Raw genomic sequence first — 25,570 nt, 5'->3', positions numbered from 1 at the left:
ATTATAAAAAAAAAGTGGAGAATAAAGACTGGTGGGCAAAACCTGGCTCTGTCATGTACAATAACTTTCAGGGAGAAAAAGAAAAAACAAAAGAATTAAAAGAAAAATATTAATTCCTGCTCTACCAAAGCATTCAGCTTTCAAAGGAGACTGATTTCTCAGAATCTGAGAATCATCAAAATTATTCTGGATTTTAACATGTAAACCTCTATTTAATCAGAACTTATTCATAGGCTGGCAGTGTTCTTTAACATATCTTCATCACTTCCAAAAATTAACAAAGCCCAAACTGTTCCTCCTTTATCCAGATCGACATTCACAAGAATGTTCAAAAGCATTCACTAATTTTCCTTTTTACAAGTCCCTTACAACGCGCAAGGGAGACAGAATAATGTGGCAGCTGCAGGAATGTATCAGAAAAACAGAAAAATTATCCATCAAAAATGAAAAAAAAAAATGTTTAAACCCTCTGTGTACTTTTCAACGTAGGAAGAAGATACGCCTTGGGAATGCATAAACAATGATAGATACATTTTGCCTGTGTTTTGATCTCATGACAACATATTTCTTTCACATCTGGGTCTAGCCCAAAATGCATGATGCAAAGGCAATGCTGAATTGTACCATAAGGACTTGAAAGCAGTGGTTGGGGTAGACTGAACTTTAATTACCCCATGCCCTCACCTACTTTTCCCCAGTGCAGAATAAGTGCTGCTGTGTCCAGCAGCTGCTGTACTTACTGATGTGGTCTATGGATCCCGCACAGAATTTGCCGTAAAACTTTTTGGCGCCAAGACCCCTCAGGTCGTGAATGGTGAATGGCCACAAGTGCAGCACGTTATTGCGGGAAAAGGCATCCCTCTTTTCTATAACCACCACCTTGGCTCCCAGGAATGACAGGTCGATGGCTGTACGAAGGCCACAGGGTCCAGCCCCAATTATCAGACACTGCAAAACAACCAGCACAGAGTAACTTTACAGTCCTAGGAGGAAATAGGTATTTTTACCACAGCTTCCAAGCATCCCACGGCTCTTAGGAGCAAGTGCTCTTTGTCTGCAATATCAGCTGAAATTTCAGATCAGTCTTTCTATTGTTACCTGCCAAGTTCTGCCACTGATATGGTTAAAGCAGTAACTGCAACCTAAAAATAAAGCACATTCCAGAGCAGAGAAAAGTCTTGGGAAGCAGGCAAGTAAACTGACTGCGTGCAACCCTTGTTCTAAGAAGAGCTGCCAAGGTGTACTCTCCAAGCTACATAAGTACTTGGAGACTAGCAATATGTCTAATGGCTTCTCCCTCCTCCCTTCCATAACTTTTTATTTTTGTCTTAAAAAAAAAAAAAAAGGCAACGACAAGTTTTCTTTTCATCTTCCAAAGCCTGAGCTGGCCTTTCTTAAGAATATCTTCAGTAGCATAAACACATGCAGATAAACACATGAGATGCTAATGCTTCTATAAACATCATCATTTAGAGTAAGACAGACAGTAGCTAAGCTAGAGCACTAACTCATCTCTATGTTGGTGCTTCTACTACTGCAGCAAAGGAAACTTCAGGGAAGTAAACACAGCGCAAATACAAACTTTGTGTGACTGCACAACTTTTATCAAAATATGTTTTTCTCCAATCCAACCTTTGTTATACAAAAGGTCTTTCACCTTCTCATATCTTTCTCCGCTCCACTCACAAACATTATCAGACACTAATAAATAACTTGAGAATGAAAATACATGCAGTCTAGTGTTGACTTTCTACTTTCTGAGACACGATAGAGCAAAACTTCTTTTAAGATTAAAAAGCCAAGATAGTCAGCTGATAATTCTTACCCACAGAAACCGAGGTCCATGGAGAAAGCTGGTATGTGATTTCTCATAAATACAGTACACAGTCCATTTTGTTCTATCGTTATTGCACTTTGATTTCTACCGAGTACAAACCCCATCCACAGAATAAAGACCAGTCACAGGGGTGACTGCTGCTGCCATGTGATTATTTTCCAGATCCTCACATATCCTTATGGCTGGACAGAAAAACTCCTTAAGAAATTCTTAAGTATGCCAAAACTTAACCAGAAACCAATGTTCTGATAAACAGCCTATCCCAAACCAAAACTGTGTTTGTTGGTCATCCCCATATGACAATTTTTACAGGCTGTCACATTCTCACCACTTATTCACTGAGCCATAAATTCTGCAATAATGTGAAACTGCAAATATAAAGCCTGAATGAGGAAAAACCAGTACAAGTTACATCAGTGACGACACAACAACTGACATGCAAATTCAAAGTAAGACTGTGTAAGATAAGAAGTCACATAAATTTGAGGGCAGAGATCCAAGTCCAGAAGAAAGGGAAGGGAATAATAACACCATTGCTTCTTTAGTAGTTTCATGAATCTGGAGGCATTTGGGACAAAAGGCAAGTGCAACCCCTGCACTAATAAATTCCTGAGTAGACTTGGATATTGAACAGATGTCGGTCTTGTAACTTGTTAAAAGGGATATTCAACTAGGACCTAATATGTTCTTCAATTTGATATTATTTTATTTGTAGATAAGTAACTCTTGAACAGCATTTGGTCTATATTTTTTTAAACTTCTAAGAAAATCAGCTGAGTGTATCATTTTATCCAGGTAATAATTGTGCTTGTCTGACAACTATGACCTTCAAAGAGCCTGGATTCAATAAGCAACAAGAACACACTGAGTTGGGTGGCTTTTCTTCTTGAATAATTTTCCACATATAAAATAGTTACAATGGAGTACACAACAGCAAAGGAATTGTACTAAAATGAGACTATTCAAACTCAGGTCTACATAATCAAATTATAAACTAATTGTCTGCAATTTTGTCACAGAAACATTTTTTTTTGTAGTTGTTCTTTGTAATCGTCCCCCTACCCCAACAGAAGGATGTGGTTAATGACATCTAGGTTATGTTTAAGATCCTAGATGTTCTGAAAGTAAAATATATGATAATCAGTGAAGTAATTCATGGTCAAAGTTGCCTTTTTTTTCTTTTACCATCACGAAAACATTATGTTGTTATAAAACATAACAAGTTTTAAGCACAATTAAAAATAGAAGATTCTTTTCCACCTCTAATGTTTCTTCCAGTTTCAGATCTCTTGTAGAGCCCCCCCACCTTCTGATACTCTGTCAGACCACAGTAACTACATGAGATGTCAAGTACAGCCAAATATAGGCAGCTACTGTTGTTCCTTCTTCCCTTTCCCCTCAATGACTCCAAGCAATTGCTGCAACTCCCTGCACTGGAGCTGTCTCACCCCTCAGAAACACTTCTTGCTCAAGATCTTTCAGACAGATTATATTAAGTTTCCAGTAACAATGCCATGGTAATGGAACATTAAAGGCAAACTGAAATCCTGTATTCTCTGTATAACCAATGAAGAGAGAGCACCATTTGTAACTATTTACATTTGAACAGCCCATCATGTCCAAGACTTGCTTCCACATACTCTGATTATCTGAATTCTAGTAAGCCTGGATGCTGGTCATGTGCACAAACTGCCCAACTCCAGGCACAGCACCTCATCCCTGACCAATTTTTAAATGGGAAATTAAGAGCTACACTGCAGAGGATGAGAAATCAGAACTGGTGTATGTTCCAAGTGTACAACAGCCAAACTGTTGTAATGACTGACTTCTGTTCTGATAACACGGGTAATCCCTAATCTTTATTTTAAATTCTATCGTCTCTACATGCCCACTTAAATTGCTGTATCTTTTAATCAGTGGTTTGCAAATTACATTAAACTTAGGAATATAAAACTAAGTGAGTTAGGAAACATCAAATCAGATATGATTCAGTTCTCAGAAGGCCTCTGCTTGGAGCAGTTATGATTCTCTCTTAGGAATTACATATAAATATTTAACAGCAGATACTATTAGGATAGGAAACAAGCAATTAATAGAAACATATACAAAAAATATAAAAAGAATACATCCAAGTTTTTTAAACTAAATTTCACTTTCTCTCAGCTACTACTTTAACTACTCAAAATGGTGTGAATCCCAAATCCAGTCCTCTATGTTTCTGATTAGGGGCAAAGGGGTGTGCCAGCTTTAATTTATTAAAGACAGTTGGCTACGTAATTTTTTCAAAGCACATCCTTGTCTGATTTTTTTTAAGGCTCAGTACTCCTCTGCATCTTCAGATATTCTTTCACAGCACAGTCTGAAGGACTTCCCTCATTTCTCTTACTACCACCCTCCCATGGGGCTTCACCTGTTGTCTCTTGTATGATCCTCCGTCTACAAATTGCCTTTGCATCACCTCATTCACAGACACTGCTCCAATCAGCTTGTCAGTGCTGTCAATTCACAGAACTTCTCCAGCTCAAGAGTTGGCTACTTTTTGTCCAAGCTAAAATCCTTACCTTTCTGACATTTCTTTATGGCTCCCTAGTTGTCAATTCAAACCCCAACATGACCAAATGGAGCTCTAATGTCCTTCTAAACTCAGCTTGCCACTTCTCCTCTCTACATATGTCACGTTCAATTTTCTGAATGCCTTTCATAGTTGGATGTCACCCTCCACTCACATCTATTTTTTGTATGCTGTCACAATGAAGCACTGTCCACCTATCCTTCCATTAAATCTCTTCTTCCACGTTGCATCTCTGTTATTGAAGCAACCATTTTCCTCAGTGTTAACAAATAGTATTGCAGACTAAAATATACTCAGAGTGCAGGTGCAAAAGTCATTCTTATAGCCTATTATTCAAACAAGTTAAAAGGCCTCTGCATCTTCCACAGCTCCCTCAATCTCTTTCTCATTAAAACATAAACCACCTGACCTCATTTCACAAACTTTTAGCACCTTAATTCAGTTCTACCCATCATGTTTCATTCCACATAAGAGCAATTCCTGAATCCAATGAATGTACAGTGCAATCAATTATTCAGAAAAACAATTTGGAATTTTCTCTATAACATCCCATAGTGTTGGGAAGGTTTATTCCTAAGTATACGCAAAATCCACTACATTTATCTTGCTGTAATTCCTTCCTTTCTTATGCTCCCTAAAAAATGTAAACCTTAACAGTGGTTGTACTTCTGAGGTGTTGAAGCTACTGCCCACCATGACAGTGCCCAATTGTTCCATTTTCAGTTTACCAAGTTATTGTAGTAATGCATTATAAATGCCTCCCTTCATATGAAAATGGCCACTGAAAAGCAGAACAGAATAAACAATTAAGACACTAACACAATTTTCTAATGTCTAGTTGAGAATTAAACTTCACAGATCTGAAATGACATACTCTAAACTAGATATATTTCCCCCTCTGTTCTCTACTAAGGATCTAGTCATTTACTCCTCCAATTAAAATATTTCCTTCTCTCAGAAGGTGAATATTCAAAAGAAGCAGCAGCATCTATTGTTCTCAATGAAGGACAGAATCCTGCTTAAATTTTATAGTGTTCAGTACTATTTGCCTCTTTTAAAAAAGGAAGAATGCTTGATTATTTACAAAAACAACATATTCTATTCACATTTTGATAAAGGATATAAAGAACTGCTTTCAGTAACCACAAAACAAATAAATAAGATCATACTGCACAGTCCAACCAGCGTGCAGCACATAAATGCCAGCTCACAGTAATTCAGGTTGGAAAAAAAAAAAGGTAAAATGCTCTGTGTGTGTGTATGTAAAACAGGAATTCCTACAGTAAATACCACACATACCAACCTTTTAAAGAAATTGGTATGAGTTTCCAGGGCATTTTTTTTTCTTCTTTGAATCTGGAATATAAATGATCATTTTCTAAATAACGGGAAACAGGATATTTTACCCAATTGGCAGGAAAGTTTATTTTTCTTCAGAGAGTCATGAGGTTTTTCAAATTAAAGCTGGAAATTTCCAAACATGCATATTTTGTACCTAGACTCCAACAGCATGTCCCTGTTACTGCCTAGTAAAAAAATGCGAATAAAAGTCTACCGAGATTAAAGGTTTACCAATTAAGATTTCCTAAGCCATCTATAGTATTGATGCCACAAAAATGCACAATAGAGGAACCTGCAAGCTGCTTCTCCTGAATAATTGACAAATACTCATGTGGGCAATCAAATCTTGTAGTGGCAAATGGAATTTCTGATTGCTAGTCAAATGCTCACACCTTGTGGCTATATTATAAATACATGTATAAGAATATTCCTGAGTCTTCTCCAGCATTAGAGTGACACCAAGCAAACACGTTTTTACATCCAGACACTGTTATTGTGTGTTCCAGAGACAAACAGGTACTAGTTGTTTTGACCACAGTGAGTGTATCTCTTACCTTCGTGTTGGCGCACGCTTTCCCTTTCTTATAGTCCTTATGGCTGCCTCTTTTATCCAATTTGGCCCATAAGGCTTTGGCTTTCCAGTAATTGAGCTTGGATTTGAGTTTGTGATAGAAGGAACGATAGTCCTTCGGCTTTAGTTCTAAGTAGTCACAGAGCTCTTGGAAAGCCTTGAGAGTCCCCTTGCAGGTGGAAGCCTGGACAAATCTGTCGAAGAGAACGTGAGCCTGGTTCACCTTCTCGTTCTTACTCTCCTCCATGCTTCACACGTTGCAGCTGCCCTGGGGGGCAGCTGTTCTCATCCAGTCTGCCAGACTTCCCAGTGTTGCTCTGCTGAGCCACTTTCACCTCTGGCTTACAAGCATTATCAACCTAAAAGATAAAAAGAAGAAAATGTAACTCAGCTTGCTCTTTCATTTTCTTTCCAAAATTTTGTCTAAGCCTGCTGAACTGAGAGCCCAGATTCTCAGTAATTACTAACACATCAGTCCTAAGTAAGTCAACTGATTGATACTCCAAGGATTTCTGACCAAGCTCACTGAAGTAGAGCCTTCCAGAGCTCACTGAGCCTCACTGCAGACAGTGACACATCTCACCTCTGTTAAATCACAAAATACTTTAACCTGAGCCAGTGCCTTGGAAGTTTCATCAAAACACATTTCAAACGAACAGCAGAGAAATCACAAGTAAACTGGCAGATGTTACATGATGCCTGGAAGAGGTTGTGAAAACAAAAGATGCAGACCGACTGATGTCGCAGTTACTGTGTAACAGCACAGGAATAGTTATGTGCTGGTCTTAAAGATACTGCTACCACAAAGTACTTCAAGAGTTGGTACTGCATCAGTAAAATAAGCTTTGGTTCTTTCATTCCAAAAAGACATGCTCATGATAAATAGAGAAGAGGAAAGAGGAGGGCATAGCACATAGTCTTGCAAAGACTGGGTTTTGTACAGTGATGGCTGCTGTGATCCTAAAAAGAAGTTAAACCTGCTAAAAGCAATCAATTGCTTAAGATGTCAAGACTGAAAAAAGAAAGCCTGTCTGTGTTGCATGAAGCACTTTAAACATTCCCCTTACCTAAGGCCTATGCACTTATTTCTGTCAGTAGGTGAGCAGCATAAGAGCAAAACGTGGCTGGTACATGACCCTTGTAAGATTCTCATACTAATTCCTCTATTCTGTGGGTTTCAACTTCTTTTGATATGCAGGCCCATACAAAATTTTAGGGGGTAGTTGGAGTCTAGTTTAATCTGCTGAGGCAGATTACACATGCTCTCATGAGCTCTGCTACTCCTAGTTGCCTTTCTGGGATCCCTCAGAAGCAGCCTGCAGACTTACAGAATTAATTGTTTGGCTCACAATTAGAGATTTTGTTTAAAGAATAGATATTTTCTCTTCTCCTCTCTCTTTCTTTTTTTATACAATAAACCTTTTTTCTTTCTTTTATACATAATACTAAGTACATACATAGACTAGATTACCCTGTTCTCTAAGAAAGAATAGTTCTGTTTGCCTTCAGATAGGAAGGCAGCATGGGAACGTACGCAGGAACTATGGAAGTAAAAGCACTTCTGAGGTGCTTTTTGTCCTTTGGTTTTTTTGCAAAGGGTATTAAAGTAAAAAAGGAAATATGTGGACTCGAATAAAACTTTTTAGTTTCTCACCAGCTCTTTTCCTGCTTCCAACAGACAGGAAGCCAAGTCAAACATTACAGCTCATGTCTCTTCCCCTCCCGTATGACAGCTCTGCAGCAGTTTATTTGGGCACTCCTGCTTTTCAGCCTAACATGGTATTTATTGTTTATGTTCAGAAATAGCAAAGGAGACCTGAAAACCTTTACTTACAGACAGAAATTGATGTTTTTAAAAATAAAATTTCCTAGAGAAGCCACAGTACAACAATGGGTTATACTGCAGAATGCGATTCTAACTTTATTAGGACGTCTCAGAAGACTCAGTATACATGAAGCTGTTTTTCTAACTGGTTTATGGTGATGCCATGCCCATATCAGTACTGCTCACTAAGCTGGATGGAACTGCTTTCCTTATTTTTAATCTTAACTTCACTGTTGTAAAGCTGGAAACATGCTCCAGGCTTGTGCCTCAGGGAAACCACTGCATTACTGCAGAGTCTAAGTCATAGAATCACAGCATGGTTTGGGTTGGAAGGGACCTTAAAGATCATCTAGTTCCAACTCCCTTGCCATGGGCAGGGACACTTTCCAATACATCAGGTTGCTCAGAGCCTGGCCTTGAACACTGTCAGGGATGGGGCATCCACTACTTCTCTGGGCAACATGCTCCAGTGCCTCAAAACCATCACAGGGGAGAATTTCTTCCCAATATGCCATCTAAACCTGCCTCTTACAGTTTGAAGCCATCCCCCTTGTCTTACACTATATGTTGTTGCAAAAAGTCCCTCTCCAGCTCTTGTGACCCTGTTACATACTGAAAGCCTGTGACTCCTGTTATCAAGAAGAATATTATAATGAACTCCAACAAAACACCTCTAACACTGAAGGAGTAGTTTCAGTGTGTCTGTGTAACATGAGCACAATAAAATACCAACAGCCTAAAGTCACATGCCTCATTAGTTAGCACAACCTCCCAAGCTGAATGCTATTCTCTTACATTCCCCCCACCTCTTGCACCCCACTCTACCACCCAAACACTCACTTTACAGCAGTGCTTTGGGTCACTGAGACTTCTTCAGAAAGAATAGCAGAAGTTACACGACCTAAATTAAGCAGTCACAATTTAGGTCTCTGAGTCCACAGTCCACTACTGATATATCCAGATGTAAGGACAGCATAGGAATCATTTCTTACTCTTCCTTCTCCTGTACCTTATCACCAGAGGAGTAAGGCAGCACCGGTTCTGCGCTGCTCAGGGAGATCCCAAAATTAAAACTCAAACTATTGTAATTCTAAGAACTTACTGCTTTGTGTTCAAGGTTGGCCAAGCCAGGAGACAGACCTGCAGACAGCAGGTCATTTCACACAGCACATCCCAAGTGACACGTTAGCACAGCAGCTCTGCCGACATCCCGTTCCACACAGGCTGGGAAGTCAGTTATGCCCACAGGTCAAACACCAAGGCTTCAGTCACCGCGGTAAGTCACTCCCTAGAACTCTGCATTCCTGATGTAAACACCCATAGGGCCTTGGAACCCGCCAGCAACACGTCAGAGAACATGGAAATTACAGGAGGAAAGCAAGGGCAGGCAAGAATTATTTGCCAGGTTTCCAGGGTATTCGTACGCCTTGCCCGCTGTTCTGCAAGTCTGCAGTATCCTGCATGTTTTGTCTCGAGGCAGCTGATTGCTGACTCAGAAGCTCTGTGAATTCCTTGGCTGCAGCGTTGGGCGAGGAAGACAAAGCCCGTGGAAAAACGCATGCAAGAACAGCGTTCATGTTGCTATTTACAATAATAGCATGAGGTTGTCACTGACTCACGGCTGAAAGTACGCTCAGGATCTCCAGCACTCGCCCAGGACAAAACAAACCAATGAAAAACAAAGACGCAGGTAATGAATAATTCCAGGTGGTGGTTCCTCCCCACAGTCACCACGGATGCAGGAATATGAATATTTTACCAAGTGCGTACACGGGAAAGAAAGCCCAGTGCCCTACTTCTGCTGAAAGATAAGAGAGAAGAGAGATTCTGCAGAAGCCACACATCATGAATTTGGTTGTACAAACTGAAGTTCTGCAGCAAGTGTTGCAAATGCAGGGCTCGCATGTTCCAGGCAAATAAACACACCCATTATAGGAGTCACCACCACCCCTTTTCCCTCCTAATTTTGTTAGAAGTGCTCATTCAAACAGTGACTTGAGCCTGGAAAAAAATAAAGTATTATGGAAATGTATTTTTCAGCAATCTTCTCCTGTTTTTTTTTTTTTCCCCCACCAGAAACTATTGAGTTAATTCAATCTACATTCACGGCTTGTTCTGTCTAGCCTAAAACAGGAGTGAATAAAACATTTGCCAAAGTAGCTGCCCAGCTGCACTTCAGAATGCTGAGTTTCTCTGAGCACAATGTAAATCCTTTCTTACATTTGGGTTATTTCACAGCCTGGCAAGCACCACAGATGCACCCTTGGCAGACACATCTCTGAGAAGTCAGAGATCAAGAAGGCGTAGTAGTACCATACAGAATCTGAAAGCAAGTTTGGTCCATCTACCATAAAACTACTTAGAGCTCCAACAGCCCCAATTTCCATTGATTTCATCCTTTCCCTAAAACTCCCAGTTCTCCATCAACGTTCCCTATGCCCTTGTCTCCCTTTCATGGCCCCTCAGTTTCTGCCTAAGTGAGACTCAGTAACATGCTCTGGAGACTGGAGATTACTGCAGTACCCAGGAGGCCAGGACACACTTGCAACTTGGCTAGCAAAAGCCTAAGAACAGATTATTGTTAAGCTCATGCTGCAGACAGTGGGGACACCTATTTTTGTCTCTCTCCTCCACCCAGCCTCCAGTTTTCTTGTTGGAAAGCAATTACCTTTGAGACTTTTATTCCTCGTCAAATCTGGATGAAATTGTTCAAAAGTTATTAAGGATGAACTGAAAAGCAGATGGACAAACAGCTCAATCCTGTAAGCCTGCCTTCTTTAGGAAACAACACTAAAAAAATCTATTCCAGCAAATGAAAGAGCTCTGTTTTCATTTCCAAGATTTAATTTATTTTACTTTCAGCTAAAAGGAGTAGACTTTGCTACAATATGTTCCTGACTTTTTCAGTGCTCACAGGTACCAAGAAGTGCAGCTTTAGGGCAGTGGCAAGACTGTGGAACAGATGGCAAAAAGAGGACAATTTTGACAAGAAAAGCTAAAGCCAAAAGTGGCAACTATTTTAGCTCTATATTATGCAGACAGAGAATGGGAAAGCAGGAGGACAAAGGCGTGGTTGCCATTGTTTACAGCTTCCCTTTTACACCAGATGGAAAAGGGGCATGTCAGCACTGTCCACAGTATGCTTTAAGATGGTATTTGGATCTGCTCCTGTTCATAAAAATCAAGACTCAAGCAAATACGCTGTCAAAAAGATGTTTGTGTTTGAAAACATTTATAAAACCTAATTTGGTGGGCTTCTGCCCACTATATGGGAGTGAGTCTTTTGGGTCTCCACCTTTCCTGTCCACCCTCTTTCCCAAGCTAGGCCAGAAGCGGGAAAAGAGAAACCAAATATGAACTTGGTTGAAACGACAAGAACCTGTTCTTAGCACATACACAAATAGTTCATAGAATTCTCGTGTCATGAAAAACTCAACCGAGTAATGATTTGAAAAGAAATGCAAATTATATCCAAGAACATGGAAACATACAAATACAGAAGCAGTTACTGAAAATATTTTGGTTCCCAAACTCATATCAAGGTACAGAAGCAAAATGTGTACATTGCTTGTTACTAACCATTTCTTATGTGCCACAATGTGACTACTGAAAGCATTTGACCTACAAAATACAACCTTTTATCTACATGAATTCAAAAAACAAACTTTGCTGCTGCTCTGTCATACACAACTCTTTGATCACAGCAGTCCCTACACTGAATGAACACTAAAATAAAGAAAAAGATCAAGAAACAGATCATCTCTCTTCTCTGGATGGAAAAGAAAAGGAAATTATACCAAGGAAGAGGTATCTCCTCCCTTATAGGATGATAAGGGAATAACAGTGGGCAATCTGGATGAGTGTCAAATTGTAAGACAAGCTTCAAGAAGAATGAATAGTTTAAATGCCTGACACTGCCACGTACTAGGTAGATCTCTCACAGCACAGATCTTGACATTGGGTGACCAGTGCAGTGATTCCTCCTCATCCAGCACCAACTCACCAGCTGTGTTTGGGAAGCTGGGGACATTCTTTATGCCTTTGGAACTGTCACTGTAAAGAACCACATGAGCAGCAAAAGAAAATTTATTTCTCAAAGTAAACACACTTTTATTCCAACGTTAAAAAGTACTACATCCCACTAGAATCAAAACTCTCATGGCAAACTTTCCGGAGAGTGGCCATTAATGCAGCAAGACACGTGAGCAACACTTCTTTTACTGGCCTCCCCAAATCAGATGACATATGGCAGCAAAGGCTCCGCTTGTTACCTGGATGGTGAAAGCCACGCATCTCCCACAAATCCTCCTGAGAAAACACAAGTCCCCAGACCATAAATCCATCTGTTTCAGTACAGGGAGCCCTCAGCCTACAAGCACCTCCACAAAGACCACCCTCCACACCTAGGGGCAGTCAGAGCAGGGGCATTTATGATGAGCCACACATACTCCACTTCTGAGGTGAGGGAAGGTGACTTCACTATCAGCTGAAACATGTGAAGGCTTCTCACTCCACCATTCAAAGGAGCAAGAGGTTTGGATGTCGTTCCCTCATTTGAAGTGCTTTGAAACTGTTCCTGATGCTACATATCAACATAGAAATCCGTCCTAAAGTTAGTTCCCACCCAGTTTTACAAGCTGGACTTCCCCAGAATTCTGCAAATGCTGTCTAATAACCCAAGGAAGGCTCTTATATATAAAAAAAAGTCTCTAAGAAATGCCTGGAATGACACTTTAACAAAACTTTACGACTTCAAATTGGGACAAAACAAAGCAGTCACCTTAGCACAGCAAGACATAGCAGCTTTTGACACCATATAGAAGATGGATCCATTCATTTTCCCAAGCCAACATACTACATATACCCCAAGAAAGATCAGTTTTCAGGAAGGATTTAACGAACATTAGAAGAACACTGTTCTGCCCCAATTAGAAATTCTGAGCAGAAAGAAGACTAGAGGCTACAAGCACACTATAACGACCCCTGCAGCCCAGTGAGCCAAGTCCTCTGAGGTCTCCACATCCTAGCAGCACACTGATCACCCCAAGCCATTCCATGGCACAGGGAGAAAACAAATAGAGCCTGTATTTGTATTTAGGAAAAAAAAAAATCTCATAAAAGAAATTCTCTAAGGAAACACACACACACACATTTGTAAAAATTTACGTAAGTGAAGGCTTCTATCTTTCAGAACCTGGTACCAAAACACAGACTGCAATAATCACAAAAGTTATCACAAAGCAAGAGAGATAATCAGCAGGAACAAAGAGACAGATAGAACCATTTAACCTGCAAGTGACAGAAGGAAAAAAATTACCATTCTTTAATGAGCACGTAAAAAGGTTCAGGAGATCTGAAAAATTAAAATGTCTAGCACCTAATGTAGTATGTGCTTGCTTTCTACTTTGTGCACTCGTCTCCACTTACTTGCTTCAGTCCTCCTTTTTATTACCTAATTCTCCCTTACACAGGTCAAAATTACTAGTCACTTAGAATCACAGGGTCCAGACCAGGCTGAATTTACCAAAGCCACCCTCATTTGGGTCAGGAGAAACATCTTAGCACCTCAGAAGCAAGTTCAAAGACTGGTCATTTGTGCCAGCATTTATTTTAATCACAGCAGATGGCTGCCTGGACATTAAACTTCAAGGCTCACTCCTCAGTGGTTTGGCAAATCTAGACTCTCACAAAACAAAGAACAAATATTCCAGTTAAAGACATTAAAAAATGAACATGGGAAAGCAAGTTTTATTTGTGCTGCTTCCAACTCTCAGCTGTTATGGGTGTGCAAAAGAGGCAGGCACTTCCTCAAAGGAAGTGGTGGAGGACAAGGGAGTTAGAAAACAGGATTAAAATATTCCTAATTCCACCCTTCACATACAGTCAACTAGGCATGGCATCACAAATCGAGTACACTGCACAGAGCAGTTCAAACAAATTATTTAATGGATGTGTAACCTTTTTCTGTAGAGGAAGGCTGAATATAGAAAGCAGGGAACTTCAGAATTTTGGAATGCTTTTCCTAATACAGGTCTTGCAAGAATCTTTTGGGAACCAAGAAAGCTAAGTCAACAGACATTTAAATAAAAGAGCTATAAAGATCTCTCCAACCCACAAACCACTTTATTTTGAGACTGCTATACTCTAAAAGCAAAACAGATCCCAAGCTTTATTCTAGGACAAGTCCAGGAAGGACTTGAGACCATGCTACAACCCATGGGTGTAACCTTAGCTGTTATAATTACCAGGTAAATACACAGGCAGAGCTCAAAAAAAAAAACCTAAAAAAATTGGACCTAAAACCCAGACCTCCAAAACTGCCACCTCATTTTCCTTAACAAGAAAAATCCAACCAGGAGCAGCCTCCTAAAGACTCGTGTGCAGGTGAGGACCAGCACCTTACTCAGCACCAGCTTCTTGTCCCTGTAATCTACCCCTACTCTCCATCCCAGCTATCCTGTGCATGGCCAGCAGACCCAGGCTCCACCAGCAGACCGACTCCCTCAAGCTTCACCTCTGCCAGAGAAAATCCCATTGTGTGTTTGTAACCACTCATGGGTGTACCCTGCTCGTGTAGCTCAAACCACTCCCCCAGCCTTCCTTTCTCCTTCAAAGTCATGCATGAAAATGTGTGCTGTGCAGTCTCTCTGTACATCTAAAATCAGAAACAGCAACGACAACGAACTCGATCCAGGTTAGATCAGGCTGTTTCTTGATGATCCACAGGCAGTGCTGTCCTCCCACATCAGTCACTATGTTAGAGCATAATATAGAAATAAGCAGTTTAATTTCACTTTTCAGAGGTAGAGAATTACACACCTCAGCCAGAGCACTACTGCCTGAACAGAGTCTGAACAGGGCACAAAGCAGGATTTGAAAGGAACCTGAAGGAGACTAGTTTCCATCATGGTTTATCTTTTTTTGTCATATTCACTATGGAGTTACACCTAGTTTTCATGGTAGAACTTATTTGTTACACTGGTAAGTTCTGGGGCTTCTAGACAACAGAAAAAATACTGAATGTGTTCAACAGACACAATGCTAAATCCAAATTTGTTAGATCACAGATAGAAAACACACATATTAACGTACACACAATAATCCTATAACTTTTATTTCATAAATTAGATAATTTAGTTGAGGTCTATTCCACAGTCCCACAAACCTCCTCTATAACCTCTCCCAGGGTGCATTCCTGTGGACGTGACTTTATTCTCAGATGCAAAAAAAAAAAATCTCTATCCTAGCCTTTCCTCAAAGCACTCTCTTATACTGTACTTGCATTTTGGAGTTCTTAATTTGACAGTATCTTAAACTTAGTTTAGTATTAACCCTCAATAAATTTACTCATGTAAATCTTTCCTCTTTTCCAGATAAGAATACCCACCCTTTGCACTCTGGCAGGCTCCACGATCCTCAGGTAAGAAAGCAAAGCAAAATCCAACCCTTAGCAACTAACAACTAACATTGTCAAATGACAACTGATCAAATCTAGCAGCTTAATGAAAATTCATCTCTGTTACACAATCTGGTGTGTCTAATGCTTCCCATCGCTCATTTTCCTTACAGGTACAAGGAAAGCTTTTACCTGGAGACAGGAATGTATTGTAAGCAAATAACCTGTCCAACATTTTGGCTCAGTTTTGACAAACTGACAGAACAAGGAGGCTACATTTTCTCACGCTATAAATTGTATCAAAGCCTTGAAAAGTAATCCAGTTTGCAGGTAGAGGATGGTGGAACCAAAACTCGTAACATTGAACTTTCAGCTCTGGATATCAGTTAATATCAATTGCACATATTGTTACATAGGTTAAAAATAGTAACCAGGCAGCACCTTCCCTGCTTGGCTGGACATTTGACTCTCAGTAAACGCTGAAGCAGTTTCAATTGGCCAGACAGCAATCCCCTGAACCCACAGGAGATGCCTCTCTCAGCAAAGACCATGCCAAGCTCAGTGCCTCAAGCAAAAATCTGTTAGGAAATCAGTTAGAGGAAAGAGGTGGAGGTGGGTTTGTGACTTACTCTCCTCTCCCTGAGGCTTTGGCAAGCAGCTTCTGAAATAAGATGGCAGTCATCATCACTTCCAGAGGCACACATCACTAGTCTGCTCAAATACAGCTGCACTGGTGGGGACATGAAAAGACTTGGTACGAATTAGTCATTTAATCCAACCTAAGTGTAAGGATGACATTCAGCAGAATTTGTTCCTAGGAGCAAGGACACATAAAAGCTTCTCTCTTTGTCTTTCATCCTCAAGGACTTTTCTGTCTAGTCTTTTTAATTCCATCCTCCTTTGGATAAGGGCCATTCCTCTGCAAGAATATCTGGGGGTCTGAGGCAGATGTTCTCAAGCTGAATCTCAGAGCTATCTGGCATAGAAAGCTGCTCTGTGAGGGGGCACGAGCATCCCCTTTGCTTAAGGCAGGTCTGAGAGCCCTCCCCAAGGGACTTACAAACCCCTTTTGTGCAAGAGATCTGTGTGCAGCTCCTTAACAGGCAAAGTTCTCAGTGAGCACAGAGTGGTTCCACAGCTACTTGTGCTGCTCACAGATTGGGATTTGTCTCGTAGGGCATTCCAGCATTTCCACTGGCAGATGATTCAGTTCTGGACCTTGGGCTCAAACTGAATAAACTCCATAATCTCTTATTTCAGAACACCATCCTCCATCTGGTGTTTGAGCATTAGCCAGAAGTGCTTTTAATGCAGCAAGGAGAAGGGTTACCTGTGACTTTCTCAGGGACAATACCAACAGGCTGCTGCTGGCTTATCCAGAGGCAGGTAATTTTGGGATCAGACTGACAAGCTCTCCTTCAGAAATAAAATACTGAAAATTAAGAATTCATTTCTTCAGCTTCATTCAGTTGCTGCTTTCAGGCTCAGTCAGCCAGAATGGACTGGTAGCAGGGCACAGCTCTGTAAAGTGGGAATTACCAAGAGTGGTGGCAGAACCGTAGCACGACAGTAGCTGCTTTCCTGGAAATCCATATGGTGCTCCTGTGCATCAGACCACAGTGTTAACTGCACAGAACATCCTGGGGCCTTCAACATCTGGAAACTACCTTCCATCCAGCTGCTCACTGGTAAATAATTTAGCACAAACAGAAGCAAATGCTGCTGTTAAAAAGACTTGGTTTTCACGAATTTGAGGATTGAGAAATGTAAAGAACTTGTTTCTGATTACAGTGAAAGCTACCAGTAAAATCCATGTGTCTACTCTCTCCACTCCTCTGTCCTTTCCCATACACACACCCCAGAAATTCTCACAAGTAGCCTTTTCTCCATAGACCCAGAAAGATACAATCATTGAATCACAGAATCAACCGGGTTGGAAAAGACTTCTGAGATCATCGAGTCCAACCCTAACTAACTAACCAACTGTAATGAAAAATTTCCTATTCCATGGGTCAGTCTAGAAAACTCTTTGACACTTGGATCTTCAAATACATGGGAGGGGCCACAATTAATAAGTAATGTTTGCTTTTAACCTTTTATTTCTGTAACATCAGTTTATTTTCTAGAATAGAATAGATTATTTCAGTTGGAAGAGCCCTACAATGATCATCTGGTCCAATTGCCTGGCTGACCAAAAATTAAAGCATGTTGTTAAGGTCATTGCCATTCTGAAAGTTCATTTTCCTTCCCTGGCTGACACCACCAACTGGGCATGCAACTTCTGCAGGAACTTCTGAATTATGTTGTGTAATTATAGGGAATAACTTGGACATACTCATTTGGAAGACCAAGAGGCAGACAGAAGGATCTGAGGCTGATAGAACCAGGCAATTTCCTAGCCTTACTACAGTGGCAACTGAGATAAATAATGCTTTATGTTCCATCCCTGTTATCACCTCAGATGTTTCTTCCTGAGCCAGTGGCTTTTATGATCAATAGCTTTCTTTTAATTTCCAGGCCAAGTTTACACCTCTCTGTTCCTGTAATGATGCTGACCTATGCATTAGCTTTTCCTCTCTTCCCACATATATTTATAGACAATGCCACATCCCCTCTTGGTCTTTGTTATGCTAAGGTCAAATCAAGCTCTCCTGGACTAAGAGAGGCTCTCTTTTCCCAGGCTTCCCAAGGAAAAGAACTGCATATTGCTGGGTATGGGGTGGGGGTTTGGGTTTTGAAGGCTGGGAAGGTCATGTCAAGGTACTCACTGGTCACAGGGATCACCATTTCTCCTCTCTTGTTCTTTTCCAAATGAAAGGACATCAGACTGTCTCATTCTTGGTTTTACAATATTGAAATTCACTTCATGTGTATCCTATAAATTCTAGTTCTTTCTCCAGAATATCAATGTAAAGGCAAAGTTGGTCTCAAAGGAGCAGCATCACACCCCTGACCCTTAAAGAGCAAGAACAGGAACCTTTCCCCCCAAAACTAGTTCCTTCATCTTTTAAACACAATTTGGTACTTTCTGTTCCCAAGGAAGATGCTCAGAAGTGCAGTACTCATCTCAAATCCAAGCCTCACTCATTTTCCCAATTGAACAGCTCCACTAATAAGTAGCCTTTTACATATATGTGATGCAAGTATGATCAATTCAGTAAATATATGATCCCCAATATAGAGCTATTAATTCTTCACACTTCTCTGCATTCATTAGCAGAGAAGTGTCTCGTGTTTATATCTGAATGGATTTCTTCTGGGTACAGTAGATTCTCTGCTTCCCTGCAGAGAATCAAAAAATCTTACATGGGAAATGGACTGACCTCAAGCACTAGAGCAACAGAAGTAGGATGAGACAGAGTGCTAAGGCTATCAGAAACCCATCTGATCTGGTTGTGAAAGAAACAAATATCATAGTTTGAATGCAGCAGTATCTCCAGAAAAGAGCAATATTAATGCCACTGGCCTGGAGACAGATAGAGCTTCATGTGGAAGCTTCCCTTGGGCTGTTGGGCCAGTAAAACTAACAAAGAACTTGTGATCATCCTTTCCCACCTCCCCTGCTTCTAACCCATTTTAATCAACATGATAAACAGAACACCTCTGGCAGTGGTAGAAAAAGGGCATTGGGTTTTGAAATGAGGGAAATGGGGCTGTATAGCACTCCCCAAAAAGAAGAGCCCGAGGCAATTAAATGCTAAGTTTATTAAGAGAATACAGTTCTCTGAGACTGAAAAGGAACAGACCACATCCAAAGATTTACCTCCAAACTCGTCCAGTGCTTTGATATTACTGTACAGATGCAGACATGGCAATATATGCACAACTGATGTGCCAAGTCAGAGTCACATGCTCTTAACTATGTTTACAAACATGTATGCAAAGCAAAACAGCTTCATTGAGGATTCATAATGCTGCACAGAATTACCAGCTTTCAAGGCCTTTTGCTGCATAAAGATTAATTTCTGTGAAACCAGCTGATACTGTAGCCATTTCTGTTACCCTCTGTCCTCTCACTGACACATGTTGTGAGGGGTGGGAAGAAGTGTGAGGGAGGTGACTGGAGTCATTTGAAACTCCATTTCCTTGGCAGGATGGGTGAAATTTCGCTTCTTCCTCTATTTTAAAGAATTACAGCCTTGAAAGCTGAAGGTGGCAACAGACTTCCAGAATTTTGCCTGTGTTCATAGGGCTGACAGAAACAGTCCTGCTAACAGAACAGTTGTTTGGAAAGGCAGGAAAGAAGTTCATCTAATTTCAAGGAAACTGTGTTTTTGGTAGTGCACCAAGGTACAGAAGCAGCATAATAAAAGCTGCTGGTACACTACTGCATGTTGTTTACTTTGGAAAATGAAATTTGAATGTTGTATTCCCCCAAAGGTGTAGCTATGCTATGGGAAGAAACACTTCAGGCAATTTATGCCACATCTGTGTCCCCACAGCTAATAAAGGCATGTGAGATGACTACAAGCTATATGAGTATAATCAGTTCACCAAATTACATAAGGGAATTTAAGAGATAAGTACTTTCTAGTGCTCTGAGCACATATTTTACTGCCCAGGAGTCCATTATCCCGAAAGAAGAAAAAATATTTTGTGTCTTTGAATTGCTCTTAAAAATATCTCAAATACCCCAACACTGTGGTTGATTCAGGATTGCTCTAATCTGATACTGAACAAGCTTGGCTCTCCCTTTTCCACATATGCTATGCAACAGTAACTTCACTTTCATTAGTCTCCTGCCTAACTCCTCAGATCTGGCAGTAATACAGCCATTAAGCAGATCAGCAGGGTCTCAAGTTTAACAGAAAGATCAGTACTTAGACATGTCTATGACTTCAGTCCAAAGTTGCTGGCACATTTCTAAGCAGCCATAGATTAAGATGTGGTAATATCTTCGAGAAACAGAACAAAGCAGCAAGTTCACAGTATCCAGCTGTAATGAAATGTCCTTGACAAGCATAATACAGTATTGTTCACTGGCTACAAGGGGTGGTCCCTTCTCTAGTTTCCAAGTGCCCCTATGCCCATCATAATTCTTAGTTTTGGAGAAAACAGTCTGCCAGTGTTTTGCATTGCAGGTCTCAGAGCTCATCTCTGTATAGGCTGCAGGAGTAACCTTAAGGTTACACAACATTTAGGTACTTCAGCAACTCACAAGACACACAGGAGAGAACACCAGTGGTACCCACACACTTCTTCATGGACTCAGAGCACTTCCAGCCTCTGTATGTCTGGATCTAAGCATTAGACTCCCATGTTCCTCCACTCCAGGGGACATGGCAGTTCACTCGTAGCTATTTTATTAGTTATACCACATGCTACATTAACATGAGCTTATGTAAGCAAATTTATAGCCAGGCAACACCTAATCAAAATGGCCAACAAGATGGGTACCTTGCTATTAAATGCTGCTTTCCCTGGAAGAATTGAAAGCAGCGTAGGGAACCTGTGACAGAAGCTTACAACACTGCAACAGCCAGCTGCAGCAAGGCAAATGTGGATGCAAAACACTTGCAAACAAACAATCCATTACCAAAGGTGGGTTTGATTTCCACCTAACAGCTGAACATCACACACACAACCTGCGCCCACATCTATTTCAGTCCTACCTCAGGTCAGCCTAAAAGGTGTTGGGTGTGACCTCCACAGACACACCAGGCTGCAAGGACAAATGACCAACTGAAGTGAAGAAGATCAGCCTTCCTTTCACAGAGAGAAAAGATGCTTTGTGACTGGAGTGTCCAGGCTTCACTCTCTCAGCCACCTTTTCTACAGACAGGATGCAGCATAGAGAAGCTTCCAGCCTGCTCCCTTTCTGGCTTCCTTCACTGAACACAAGTAGTTAAAATCCATTTGTGGAAAAACAGCATGTGCATACAAAGGAAAACTAGTCTGTCCCATCTAGGCTACACTCAACAACAAGAGTTAGTGCTAAGGTGAGCCTGCTAGGATTAAATTGAAGGGCTGCCATGCCATTAGCTTTCATCAGATCATTATTTGGCTGCAGAAGAAGTAAGATCATTTCTGGGGAAAGACATCCATGTTTCCTTTTCTCAGTTAGGAAACTTGATTTGGCTGTTGATTAGGGAAGTGCACCAACCTACCTTGTTTAAAACTCTAATTTGAGGAGTGGGCCAAACTAAGAAATTGAGAGTCACAATACTACACAATAATTAAGGCTGGAAAAGACCTCTGGAGATTGCTTAGTTTGATCCTACTGCTCAAAGCAGAGTCAGCTAGAACAGGTTACTCAGGACTGTGCCCAGTCAGGTTTTCAGTATCTCCAAGGATGGAGTCACAAGGGATGCTTTAAACCTAACGTAATATCTCTTGCAACAGACAGACCTGCATATATAACTTCCAGGCAAATTAATTTTTATGTAACCAAGCAATGCAAGAGAGGATAGATACCCAAGTCCCAGCACACATCACCCTAAAAGGTAAAGTCAAGAGAGCCAAAAGCAGCAAGTCACTTTTTCCCCTATATTCGTGAAACTCATAAGATCCTCAGATTTCCTCCTTACCCTGAAACAAACTGAAGTGTTTATTCCCAGGCCTCATGGAACATTAAACAAAAGAAAGCTTAACCCATGCAGATAACACATGAAACTTCTCTAGTAGATGGCACTGTAGCTGTGAATCCCATTTTACATTCTACTTTCTAAACAAGGGCAATACCTAAGCCCAAGGGTTCAAATAATCTGTCTCTTCTCTCCTTGAAAATAGTTCTTACTGGTCAAGTTTGGTGACATCTGAATTTGCAGTAAACAAGCACTGTTAGAATCATAAAAATAACACTGAAGAGAACCTCCAGAAGTGATTGAGTGTCGCATTGGTCCAGATGTTGACCCAGAACATGTGAGTTTCTTACAAAGTGCCTTACGGAAGTGCCACCTAATGACATCAAAAAAGGTATTCACACCTAATAGCAAAATAAATAAATAAATAAATAAATAAAATCCATGTTATATTTTCTGAGGGCAGCGTGCAATTCCTGGCAGTGGGGCCACAAAGGAATAGTTTTTCAGCTGGCAACCAAAGCACAACATTTTAAATAGATAGTTCAAAGCAGAGATTATTCTCTTATCCTGTATTGTCACTGTTACAAGGCCGTGAGGAAAAGGTGATGCTGATGTACAGAGAAGAATCAAAAATTTACCACTTGAATTTTAAGTTATCTGCCTTTGCCTTTACAAAACCACATTTTGGATGACTTGCAATGTGCCAACATGATTTAAAACAGTAGATATCTGTAGAATCCAAAGACTCCTGGTTCAGTTTTGGTGCAATCAAGAGGCTTTAGTTCTTGCAGGATTGCCATTTTAATTCTGACATATGAAGAACTCAATAAAATAAGGTTCACCTCTGGGATGAGAAGCTGTTTCTAGTGTCAGTTTATGGTAGTTACTTACAAGTACTTGGAAAAACAAGTGATCCTGCAAGAAAAAGAAAAAAGTCAGTTATGGGGGAAGACAGGTTAAGAAACCAGCAGAGCGGACTGAACCTACAAAGATTTAGAAAAAGGCCTTTTTTAGTGGAATTCTATTACACACATGGATGTGGGACTGAAGAACCTCTAGCAGGTCAGTCCTCTTATGCCCAGGGTCCGTCTTCCTTTCCTCATCCCCTAACAGGAGGGTCTGGAGACAGGATTTGAAAAGATTATCAGGTCAAAGCTGGGAGTATGTTCCTGCCAAGCAGTCTAAAAGTGAAGTTAATCATCTCAGCACCTATAAAGGGGTAAGGCCTAGGAAAGATTGAGCATTGCTTTCATTAACTGGCTTGAAACTAATTGCAAGCTCTGCAAATCCAACACTGAAGTCCTCCAGTCACAAGTTTAGACTAAAAAGAACTTTTGTTAACAACAAAAAAAAAAAAAGTATGTATGAGTATTTAGAAAACAACTATCACCACTCAAATCCTCTGGCAACCAGGGAAAGTAGCACTAAGCCTTTTACAGGGAAAAAACCTTCAGTCTAGACTTAGAAAGGGCTTAGTCTAGACATGAATACCACAAGCACTGAAAATGAGAAACCTTTTCTACTGTCCTTAGTGCACAGCATCAGTGCCTCCCTTCTCACAGCAGGCAGCCCAGGTAGGGATGCAAGGCTAAAATTCAGCTACAACATTGCCATACACTGTTACAGTGCAGAATTGTTCATAAACTTGGGAATTTATGCTGAAACTTGGCAGAAAATATCCAAAACAACAACTTCTAGCCAATACCTGAATCAAGTCTTTAGCCTAAAGAGGTCAACTACTTATTGCAGAAGTATTCACTGAGTTTCTTCTGCTTTTGATACCTATATTTGCATCCTTCCCTTTGCATAAAAAGGAAAGTCAGAGACCCTGTTTTTAAAACAAGCTTGTTTTCATTTAAAGAGAGAAATCTGCACAAGTGCAGTTTTGAAATTACTGAGTATTCCAGATTTTATGTGACCTAACCTGGCTCCTCCAGTAGTAAATAAAAAGCACATCCCAAGGAGACATAATACAAATTATTACTCTCCTGCTCCTACAATCCTTAAAATTCAATTCTTCAAGGCCCATTTCAAACACCAACCTTTGAACAGGGCATTAAGGTTTTGGCAGGAATAAAAGTGCCTAATTTTAAAACTTGCTTCCTTAACATTGCTAAGTTCAAATAAATTAATTACTTAAATGCTTCCTTGAGCTCTCCAGTTCACTGTTCAATGAAAGAAAAGGCAGTGTAGGTTTGTTTAGACTATATTAAAAACACTAAAAAATTAATTGAAAGAGTTAAACATATCTTGGCATACCTAATAATAATTGTGATATGATGTTCTGAGATAATGCAACCGAAGTGGTTTTAGTTGCTTTGAGGTCTGAATCTGCCACAAACAGAATGAGCAGGAAAAGCCACAGTTGGTGGTTTTTTTCCTCTCTTTCTTTAGATGCAGTGAAGAGACCCTTCAAGAAGGGTCTCCTTGCAGTACTATCTTTCCATTTCAAATTGCCAAGAATAATACAGGGAACAGTTCCTAGGACAGGGACAGAGAAACCTTCCAAAATCTGCTGCTTGCTTTGTAAGCTTCTGAGACTATTTCAGTCACCAATAATTGCTCTGGAATGGCACTAGAGATTCCAGAGGGAAAGCTCTGTTATCCATCACCAGCAAGTGAGCTACGCTGAACTCTGTAAATATATCTCGGAAGAATTAAATGTTATGCTTTTCCTACATTTAGAGTGCTGTGAGAACAAAGAACACAATCTCTTAAGCTTTTTTTCTTTTACTTCTTGATATGTTTTCATTCTAAATTTCAAAATTTATTCAGATCACTGTAGCATACATTTCTTAAAATTGAGCATTTTAAAATGCAATCTCAGCCAAACATGATCAAGAGAAAATTCAGTACCTGTGTCCAAAACAGAAGTGCTAACAGACATTTTTGCCTTCAAAAAGGCCAAAGACAACATTCTTGTTCATCAAAACCAGTTCCTGAATTTTACAACTTTCTCTTCCAGTCCTGTGGTTTCACTGGGTTTATTAAATCATATCAGACAGTATTATTAAGTTCTTAATGAGAATGCAGAAAGGAACAACAGCACTTCTGTGGTCACAAACCCAGCCACACAACCTTCCTGTTAATGCATAATTAGAGGGTGTAATAGCAGATGCAGTCAGGATCTCCATGCATATGGGTCCATCTTCGCTTAAATTTATGTATTTAGGATATCTGTTCATGCTACCACTGAAAGATATTTGATTCCCTGTTCCCTGATTTTGGAAATGAGTTTCAGCTGAAGGCCATGCTGGCATCTCTCTGGCCTAACCAAACACGAGCAGCCTCTTCGGTCAGGTCAGAGATTTGATCCAACTCCTCACATGGCACAGCTATCACAAGAGAAATGAAGAGGAAAAGAAACACAAGCTTTGTGTGAGATGGGACTGATCCCTTAGGCAACTGAGGGATTTTCAGCTGTTTTATGCAAATCATGAAGATGTAGATATTGTTACACCTTAGGGCAGAGGCTGCAATAAATGTAATCATCTCACCCTCAGT

At 40.4% G+C, this 25,570-nt stretch overlaps 1 protein-coding gene across 19 annotated transcripts in view; it reads right to left on the bottom strand.

Moving 5' to 3' along the window:
- The window catches only part of MICAL3 (microtubule associated monooxygenase, calponin and LIM domain containing 3), a 182,361-nt gene that overhangs the window by 103,441 nt on the left and 53,350 nt on the right, over positions 1–25,570 (bottom strand). For all 19 annotated transcript variants that reach the window (XM_064654486.1, XM_064654501.1, XM_064654487.1 and 16 more), the window contains exons 2-3: positions 6,305–6,680; positions 741–948 (exon numbers count right to left, since the gene is read on the bottom strand). In XM_064654486.1, coding sequence (XP_064510556.1) covers positions 741–948; positions 6,305–6,568 — 472 coding nt within the window. In that variant the 5' untranslated portion in view covers positions 6,569–6,680. The remainder of the gene's footprint in view (positions 1–740; positions 949–6,304; positions 6,681–25,570) is intronic.

Source organism: Pseudopipra pipra, chromosome 5, assembly GCF_036250125.1.
Source record: "Pseudopipra pipra isolate bDixPip1 chromosome 5, bDixPip1.hap1, whole genome shotgun sequence".
NCBI lineage: Eukaryota > Metazoa > Chordata > Aves > Passeriformes > Pipridae > Pseudopipra > Pseudopipra pipra.
Note: the sequence above shows the minus strand (reverse complement) of the source record. Positions and strands in the feature narration are given on the sequence as shown.